This window comes from Trichechus manatus, unplaced genomic scaffold, assembly GCF_000243295.1.
Source record: "Trichechus manatus latirostris isolate Lorelei unplaced genomic scaffold, TriManLat1.0 scaffold00004, whole genome shotgun sequence".
In the NCBI taxonomy this organism is placed as follows: Eukaryota; Metazoa; Chordata; class Mammalia; order Sirenia; family Trichechidae; genus Trichechus; species Trichechus manatus.
Window position 1 is genome coordinate 7,859,591 of NW_004443940.1, and position 10,753 is coordinate 7,870,343.

Here is a 10,753-nt window from a genome sequence, read left to right on the forward strand (position 1 = left end):
ATGCATCGTGGACGAACTACCAGCGGAGGGCCCTCCACTCCTGCACATATTTACCAGCAACCACCACGACTTCTCATTGTGCATGTCGCTGTGCCTTCATGGGCTGACATCTGCTCCAACCTCTGTGAGGCTCTGCAGAACTTTTTCTCTCTAGCCTGCAGCTTGATCGGCCCCAGCCGCATGTCCCTGTTCAGCGTATATATGGTACAAAATCGGCACGAGTGCATCCTCCCCTTTGTGGTGAGTGGGATAATAATTTTTAAATATCTATATTTTATCCTAAAAACAAACATGAGATCGCTTAAGCAGAGATCGGAATTAAAACCAAGCTGGTTCTCCACACTCAATACCCACAGACGACACACAGAGATTGGTACTGCAGAAAAGAAACCCCAAAATTTTGAATCTGGGAATTATTATGGGCTACATGCTCCCTCCCCACCCCCCCACCCCCCACCCCAAAAAAGAAGGAGAGAACCTTGGCTCCTTAGTTGTTTACAGTCCTTTGGAATGTAAACAACTGACTCCAGGGCTCTAAGTTTCATCTACCTTTGACATGTAAACAATTAGGGAAATAAGTGTCTAAATCTTTTCAGAGTTCTCTGGCTATTCAGTCACCCTTTAACTTCCAAGACTCATCCTTTAACCCAGGTTCCAGTTTTCTTTGCTCAGAAAGCCCAAACTGTGAAGAAACATGAAAATATTTTCTCTACGGTTCCACATAGGACTCAGGTGAAACTTCCCTTAGGGTTTTAGAAGGCAAAAGGTGGGCCAGGTGCATTGCTTTTACAAAGCTCTCTCACACACAGACAGCTGTCCTCCTCCTCAAACAAAATTCTAATCTTCCCCTTCTCTATAGAAAGTTCAGAGTCACAGCGATAAGAAAGATTTCCCGAGATTCTAGGTGCATTCCCTTCTTTGAGGCAGCTTTGTGCTTAAGACTTCCAAAGGAGAAAGTTTTATAAACCTATTGCTGAATTACTAATGTACTACCTGATTAAAATTGACTCATTTTTTAATTAATGCCTTAGTTTCTGTCATTGAAAGTGAACAGATAACATCTTTGTTGATACTATAACGAATAAAAGTAATATTCATTGCTTTACTCCTCTTTAGTTAAAATATTATGAAAATATATAATTATGCTTTGGTTGCTTTGAAGGTACCTTAGGCTCAAAATAGCTAAGGGTTTACTTCTCAGATGCAGTCATACAAGAAAAGTTTGCGTATAAATGCTCCGAGTGCTAAGTCTGGTGGTTTTGTCTGTCCATTGTTGCTTGCACTGGGGTAGGAATGATGGGGAATGGATGAGACTGAGATTAATTAAGGAGTTCAACTTATCCTTTCTACAGCCTGGATAGAATTTGGTTCCTATATTAGTCGTCTATTGCTGCGTAACCAAAAAAAAAAAAAAAAACCCCATTGCCATTGAGTCAATTCCAACTCATAGTGACCCCAGAGGACAGAGCAGAACTGCCACACAGGGTTTCCAAGGAGCAGCTGGTGGACTCGAACTGCCGACCTTTTGGTTAGCAGCTATAACAACCAACCACTGCACCAGCTGCATAACAAAATATCTCAAAATGTAATAGCTTAAAACAATAAACATTAATTATCTCATAGTTACTATGGGTCAGAAATTCATAAGTGATTTAGGTAGGTGGTTCAGGCTTGGGTCTCCTCCTGAGGTTTCATTCAAGATGTCATCCATGGCTGTAGTCATCTGAAGGCCGGAGTATCCACTTCCAAGGTGGCATATTCACAAGGCTATTGGCAAGAGGTCTCATTTCCTTGTGACTCAGGCCTCTCCATAGGGCTGCTTGAATGTCCCATCCCATGCAGCCGGCTTCTCCCAGAGCAAATGATCCAAAAGAGAGGGAGATCAAAGAGGAAGCCAAAATACCCTTGATGACCTAGTCTCAAAAGTTACACATTCTTCTTTCCTCCATGTTCTATTTGTTAGAAGCAAGTCACTGTTCCACCCAAGATGGAGTAACGAGGACTAAATTTACCCTCTTGCTTTAAATAACCAAAATACTGGAAAAAATATATGAAAAACAGTTTTCAAGCAGTAAATGACAGTGGTCCCTGAAGGACAGGAAACACATGAAGTGAAGCCTATAATTGCCCCAACATACTGCCTTGAGAAAATTTTCAAGCTACAATGCAGAGAGGAAGAAACCAGGTGGGTCCAGTGATCTCTCTGAATTGAGGAAATACGTTTGGGAGTCCAGGGAGACCAAAGCAACTGATCAATTCATGCATGTAAAGAAACTACCTAAGGCCAAGAAACTAACCACTGAAAGGATTAGAGACAATAGTACCTGGTACAACAGGAATAGAATATGTTCCCATCTGCCAAACTGGGAATCCTCATAATTCACAGTACGTTGGTTACTCAGAATGGTCTTACCTCAGTAGTGGGAATAGACTTAGCACTATTCAGGATCATCTAACAAATCATAAACACAAGATCCAAAAGGATCAAGTTGTTTCCAAGTATCTCAACTGCATCCCAGAACAAAGCTCTAGAATATTTGTAGAAATACAAAAATATCCAGCACCTAACTAGGTAAAATTCACAATGTCTGGCATCCAATCAACATGTGTCAGGTATGCAAAGAAGCAGCAAAATGTGATCTATTATGAGGAAAAAAATTAATCAAAACCAACTCAGAGTTGATAAAAATGTTAGAATTAGTATATAAAGGTATTGAGACAGTTACTGTAACCATATTCTATATGTTCAAAAAGCTAAGTAGAGGCATACCAAACCAAACCAAACCTGTTGCCATTGAGTTGATTCCAACTCATAGCGACCCTATAGGACAGAATAGAACTGCCCCATAGGGTTTCCAAGGAGTGCCCAGTGGATTTGAACTGCTACCTTTTGGTCAGCCACCAAATGCTTAATCACTGCACCACCAGGGCTCCAGAAGCAGAGGCATAGAAGATGTAAAAAAAAGATCCAAATCATACTTTTTAGAAATGAAAACTATAATTTCTGACATGAGAAATACACTAGTTGGGATTAATGGCAGATTAGACATTGCAGAAGAAAGATTAGTGAACTTGAAAACAACACTAGAAACTATCCAAAATGAAACACAGAAAGAAAGAAAGAATAATAAAAAAAATGAATAGAGTATCAGTGAACTGTGGGACAACTTTAGGCAGCTTATTATATGTGTAATTGGTATCTCCTAAGGAAAGGAGAAAGGGACAGAAAAAATATTTGAAGAAATAATGGCTGAAAATTCTCCAATTTGGTGAAAACTCTAAACTCACAGATCCAAGAACCTCAATGAGTGCCAAATACAAAAAAAGAAAACGACACTAAGGCACATCTTACCAAAACTACTATTAAAGAGAAAATCTGAAAAACAACGAGGCTGGTACAATGACAAACACATAGACCAGGAGAACAGAACTGAGAACCCAAAAGTAAATCTATCTAGCTATGGACAGCTAATCTTCGACAAAGTGTGGAAGTCCATTCAATGTGAAAGAGATAGTCTCTTTAACAAGTGATGCTGGCAAAACTGGGTATCCGTTTGCAGAAAAAGCCACACCTCACACCGTTCGCAAAAACGAACTCAAAATGGATCAAATACCTAAATGTTAAACCTGAAACTATAAAGTTCCTGGAAGATAACACACAGATAAAGCTGGGGTTACTAATTTATGGCATAAATATACTATCAAACGTAACTAAAAATGCACAAACAATAGAAGATAAATTAGATATCTGGGACCTCCTAAAAATTAAATACTTACGCTCATCAAAGGACTTTACCAAAAGAGTAAAAATAGAACCTACAGACTGAGAAAAATATTTTGGCAACGACATACCTGACAAGGATCAATCTCTAAAATATTGAGAAAACTTCAACACCTCAACAACAAAAAGACGAACAATCCAATCAAAAAATGGACAAAGGACATGAACAGACACTTCACCAGAGAAGACATTCAGGTGTCTAACATACACATGAAGACATGCTCACGATCATTATCCATTAGAGAGATGCAAATCAAAACTACAATGAGATACCATCTCACCCCTGCAAAAATGGCACTGATCAAAAAAACAGAAAACAACACGTAACACAAGCTATGGGGAGATTAGAACTCTTATACACTGCTGGTGGGATTGTAAAATGGTACAACCACTATGGAAAATGGTATTGCTGCATATGTATTCACATATATAATAGAGCACATGGGGGCACAGTTATGGAAACTTCCTAGACATATCCAAACACTTTGTGGGGCTGAGTTACTGGGTTTGAGGGCTCAGGACCATAGTCTTGGGGACATCTGGGTCAATTGGCGTAACATAATTCATAAAGATAATGTTTGGTAAGTAACATCTGGGGTTTTAAAAGCTTGCAAGTGGCATCTAAGGTAAACTATTGGTCTCCTCCTGTCTAGAGCAAAGGGGAGTGAAGGAAACCAAAGACTCTAGGAAACAATTAGTCCACAGAACTAATGGCCCACACAAACCACAACCTCCTCTAGCCTGATACTAGAACAACTAGGTGGTGCCCAGCTACCACTGCCAACTGCTCTGACCAGGAACACAGTAGAAGGTACTGGTTAGAATGGAGTAAAAATGTAGAACAAAACTCAAATTCCTAAAAAAGACCAGACTGATAGAGACTGGAGGAACCCCAGATTCTGTCACCCTAAGACACCTTTTTAATCTGGAATGGAAGCCACTCCCAGACGTCACCTTTCAGCCAAATAATAGGCTGTCCTATAAAATAAACAGTAACACCCGTGAGGAATATGCTCCTTAGAAGAATCAACTGTACAAGACCAACGGGCAACATTTGCTCAAAAGCAAAGATGAGAAGGCAAGAAGGGTCAGGAAAACTGGATGGATGCAAATGGGGAGAGCAGGGCGGAAATGAGGAGAGTGCTGACACATTGTGGGGATAGCATCCAATATCACAGAACAATTTGTGTATGAATTGTTGAGTGGGAAACTAATTTGCTGTGTAAACTTTCTCCTAAAACACAATAAAATGTTCAAAAAAAAAAATAGTTCACCCACCCCTGGAGCAGGGCCTAACTCATGGAAGTGCTCAATGATTGTTGAATGAACAAATACAGCTTTTATTTTTGAGGCTAAAAAAAAAAAAAGGTAACCAGAGAAAAGACACATTATATACAGTGAAACATTATATACAGTGAAACAAAGATAAAGATGAGAACATTTTTCTTGTTGAAAACAATTCAAATAAGAAGACAATGGAGCAAAATCATTGAAGTGATGCAAGAAAATAGCTGTTAAGCTGGAAGTCTATACTCAACAAAAACATCTTTCAAAAACTAAGGTGGAACTTCCAGTTCCAGAAAAGATTGAGTAGACTTCTCCTTATTCATCCTGCTGAGTACAGCTAAAAAATCCTAGACATTTTGTACAAAACCACACTAAAAGACTCTGAAACGTGAAGAGAGAAAGGACTAGGGACCTCGAGGTGCAAGAAAAGACATGTCCGTAAGTTCCCTGGATTTTCTTTTTGCCTCACATAGCCTGATCTGTGTGGTAGAGAATCCTCCAACCTGGAAACACCAATGCAAACAAAACAATCCCCAAGAAAAGCCTGCTCAGTCTAGGAGAGGGCAGCTTAGCAAGACAGAAATTTTTTAGACAATAACCGCCCTACTCAAGCCAAATATCATGGGGAAAAAAAATGCCACTCCACTCGCATCAGCAAAGGCCCATTGGGGAGCTAGAGTTTTACCCTTGCCCAGCTATAACAATGTACTTCTCCCCTCCAGGCTGGAGAAGCCAGAAAAGGTCTAGTAGAGAGCCAGGACTTTCATCTCCACCTAGCAGTAATGAGGCCCCTCTCCCACAGTGTCCCTGGAGACCATGTGGGTAACCTGGACTCCAACCCCCCACCTAACATTAACAAGGTGTCCTTCCCTCTCCCTACTGAGATGGCATCGAAAGAGGCAGAACAGATGCCACGTGGGGAAGCAGAATGAGGCACCTTTTCATCTCCAAGCCAGGGTGGTGCCTGTGAAGGACTAGTAGAAAGCCAGGACTTTCATCCACACTTTCTTCCTAATGGTGTTAGTGAAGGTCAATGGGAGCCTGAACTTTCACTTCCCACCCATCCTTAACAAGATGCCCCTCCCCCCAGGGTGTAATCAGAGGCCAAGTGGGGAACCTGCATTCCTACCCCCATCTGGCAGTAATGCGGCAGTAACTCCCATTTCCCCACTAGGACAATATCAGAGGAGTCATACTAAAATGGAGGATTTAAATAAGATCCAGAGACTCATAATATAATACCCAAAATGTCCAGAATACAATAAAAAGTCAATCATCTTATTAAGAATCAGGAAAATCTCTTCTTTAATGAGATAAGACAGTTAACAGACACCAACACTGAGATAACACAGATGTTGAAATTATCCAAAAATGGTTTTCAAAAAGGGTTTTCAAGCGACCATCATAAAAATGCTTCAACAGGAAGTTACAAACATGCTTGAAACAAATGGAAAAATAGAAAGTCTCAGCAAATATATATATATATATGATATAAAGAAGAACCAAATGGAACTGAAAAATAGAATAACAAAACAAAATTTTTAATCTCAATGGATGGGCTCAACAGCAGAATGAGAGACTAGAGGAAAGAATCAGTGAACTTAAAGATAGACTAGAAATTACCCAACCTGAGCAATGGAGAGAAAAAAAGATGTTAAAAAAAAAATGAACAAAGCTTCAGGGACCTGTGGGACAATAACAAAAGATCTAACATTCATCATTCATATCATCAGAGTCACAGAAGAAGTAGAGAAAGACTGTGGGGCTGAAAATATATATATTGAAAGAAATACCATGTTTTCACACAAATAACACACACCTTCTGTGTTTGTTTGCTGCCTCACCCCCCCCCAAAGGTATTTTCATTAGCACATTATGCTAATTTTTTTACAGCAACATGTGAAAGAGTATTGGTATGATGGCGCTTGTGAGGGTACCTCGTGAGGGGAAGGTGCGGCCTGCATTATTTTTGTAAAAATGCGGTAATGGCTGAAAATTCCCCAAATTTGGCAAAAGACCTAAACCTAAAGATTCAAGAAGCTGGTGAATGCCGAACAGGATAAACTCAAAGAAATCCACTCCAATATATATCATAATCAAACTTTTAAAAACTAAAGACAAAGAAAAATTTGAAAGCAGAGAGAGAAATAACACCTTACCTATAGGGGAAGAACAATCAGACGAGAGTGAATTTCTCCTGAGAAATCATGGAGAAAAACGGTTTGGTTTTTTTGTTATTACACTGATACCAAAAACAGACAACCAAACCAAAAAAAACAAACAAACCCATTGCAGTCGAGTCAATTCCAACTCATAGCAACCCTATAGGACAAGGTAGAACTGCCCCCACAGGGTTTCCAAGGAGTGGCTGGTGAATTCAAACTGCTGAACTTTTGGTTAGCAGCCCTAGCTCTTAAAAACAGATGCTAAGACAGCACAAAAAAAGAAAATACACACCAATATCCCTCATGAATGTAGATGCAGAATAATCTTAACAAAACATGAACAAATTGAATTTAGCAATATATAAAAATAATTATGCATCATGACCAAGTGGAGTTTATAACCAAAGGATGCAAGGCTGGTTTACTATTTGAAAATCAGTCAAAATAGTCCTCCATCTTAAAAGGCTGACGAAGAAAATTACATGATGATATGAATTGAAGCAGAATAAACATTTGACAAACATCTAATACCTATTCATAATAAAACCTACAGCTAACATAATATTTAATAGTAAAAGAGTGAATGCTTTTGCCCTAAGACTGGGAGCAATGCAAAGCTGTGTGCTCTCACCACTCTTATTCAACATAGCCCTGGAAATCCTAGATAGTGCAGTAAGGTAAAAAAGGAAATAAAGTGTTATGGATTGAATTGTGTTCCCACAAAAGATAATGTTGGTGGAGCAATGAACACATAAGTCAATGAAACAGAAAAAAGAATGCAAAAATAGACCCAAAGAAGTATGACTAACTGATTTTTGATACAGTACAAAAGCAATTCAGTGTCAAAAGAGTAGCTTTTTCAATAAATGATGCTGAAGCAGTTGGACACCTTTGGGGAAAAGAATGAACCTTGACCTAAGCCTCATACCTTATTCAAACATTAGCTCAAAATGGATCATAGATTTAAATGTAAAACTATACAACTTTTAGAAGAAAATCTTCAAGACCCGGAGTTTGGCGAAGAGTTCTTAGATAATATGACACCAAAAACACATACATAAAAGACAAAAAAAAGATAAATTATATTTCATCAAAATTAAAAACTTTTGCTCTGCAAAAGGCCCTGTCAAGAGGATAAAAAGATAAACTCCAGACTGGAAGAAAATATTTGTAAATCACATATTGGACAAAAGAGTATCTAGTATATATAAAGAACTCTCAAAACACAACAGTAAACAAACAAAAAACAGACAATCTAATTAGAGAACAGACAAAACACAAGAACAAAAATCTATATACAGATATGTGGGTGGCAAATAAGCACATGAAAAGATGTTCAGCATCACTAGCCATTAGGAAAATGCCAATTTAAGACCACAGTGACATATCATCACACACCTATTAGAACAGCTAAAATAAAAAATAGTGACGATACCAAATGCTGGCAAGGATGTGGAGACTCTGGATCTCTCATACATTGCTAATGAGAATGTAAAATGGCACAGCCACTCTGCAAAATAGTTTGGTACTTATTACAAAATCTAAACATATACTTACCATATGACCCAGTGATGACACTTCGGGGAATTTATCCTAGAGAAATGAAAATTTACATTCACACAAAAACCTGTACACAAATGTTAACAGCAGCTTTATTTGTAATAGGAAAAATAGGAACTAACCAAAATGTCTTTAAATAGGTTAATGGTTAAGCAAACTGTGGTATATCCACACCATAGAATACTACTCTGCATAAAAAGGGATGAACTATTGATATACACAGCAACTTGGATGGATTCATGGGCATTATGCTCAGTGAAAAAGGCCAGTCACATATGGTCACACACTCTATGATTCTATTTATATAATATTCTTGAAATAACAAAACAGTGGAGATGGAAAACAAATTATTGGTTGCTAAAGGTTAGGGATGGTGGGGAGGATGGAGTGGGTGTGACTTTAAAGAGGTAGCAGGAGGGAAATCTTTCTGGTGATGGAGTAATTCTGTATCTTGATTGCAGTTGTGGTTACGAGAATCTACATATGTGATAAAATGGCATAGAATTACATGCACACTTTGTACCAAGGTCTATTTCCTGGTTTTGAAATTGTACTATGGGTATCTACTTTGGAAGAAATTGGGTGATGGGTACACAGAACCATTTTGTACTATTTTTGCAACTTTCTGTGACTCTATAATTATTTCAAAATAAAAAGTTAAAGAAAAAATGGTGACATTATACCCACTAGGATGACTATAATAAAAAAGACAGGCATTGTGGACAGGCAATACCAACTGTTGGTGAGAATGTAGAGAAAACGTATCCCTCATACATTGCTGGTGGGAATGTAAAATGATTCAACCACTTTAGAATATAGTTTGTCCCTTTCTTAAAAAGTTAAAAATACACCTACAATATAATACAACAATTTCACTCTTAGAAATCTACCCAAGAGAAATGAAAGCATATCCACATGAATATATGTATATGAATGTTCAAAGCAGCATTATTCATAAGAGCCCTAAATCGGAAACAATCTGAATGTCCGTTAACTGGTGAATGACTGTATTAACTCTCACTGTATATAATCCATAAAACTTGAGTCTCCTACAAATACACTGAGGACAGAATGAAAGTGATAATGATGTTTGTGACCATGTAGCAAGTATGTTTCTCTATTATGCCATTTTTCTTGTGCATGTCTGTCCCGTGGCTGCATTTAGTTTTGAGTATCTATCTTCTGTCAGGCAATTAGGGCTTCGCCCTGATTGAGGGGAAAGAACAGATAAAATTACTTACATCAGTCAACCACTATCTTTTGAAGGATATGAAGAGACCAAACCATGCAGTTGCCTGGTAAAGGGACACTAGGCTGACCCAATTTACCAATTACTGTCTCAGTTTTAGAATTCTGTCCTCCAGAGGTGGTGGAAATGTCACAGACACATCATCGAGAGCATCACTTACTAGAGAACTTTCCTTCCCTGAGGAGACAAGTATGAACTTAAGTTTCTGTATGGTCAGTCATTACTAGCCAGGTGGGCCAGCAGGGAAGCCCAAGTTGCCTAAATTTCACCTTGACTTAGTTTGAGAGGATTATCTGAGGGGGTGGCATGGGATTTAGTTAATGCTTCTTATTTACGATTAAATATTGTTTAAATAGATAAGTGGTAACTTTGGCGAAGGGTAAGACAAGGCACAATAACAGGGAAGCCAGCACAGCTTGTACAGGGAAAGGTCATGGAAGCTCTATAGATACATCCAAACTCCCCGAGGGACTGAATTGCTGGGTGGAGGGCTGTGGGGACCATGGTCTCAGGGAACATCTAACTCAATTGGCATAACACAGTTTATAAAGAAAGTGTTCTACATTCTACCTTGGTGAGTAGTGTCTAGGGTCTTAAAAGTCTGTGAGCAGCCATCTAAATACTCCACTGGTCTCCCCACTTCGGGAGCAAGGGAGAATGAAGAAAATAAGATACAAGCAAAAGATTAGTCCAAAGGACTAATGGTCCACA

The 10,753-nt window shown here is 38.6% G+C and overlaps 1 protein-coding gene across 2 annotated transcripts in view; it reads left to right on the forward strand.

The window, feature by feature from the left end:
• M1AP (meiosis 1 associated protein) overlaps window positions 1-10,753 on the forward strand; it is a 105,076-nt gene continuing 94,323 nt past the window's right edge. For both annotated transcript variants that reach the window (XM_023732482.1, XM_012556265.2), the window contains exon 1: window positions 1-240. In XM_023732482.1, coding sequence (XP_023588250.1) covers window positions 1-240 — 240 coding nt within the window. The remainder of the gene's footprint in view (window positions 241-10,753) is intronic.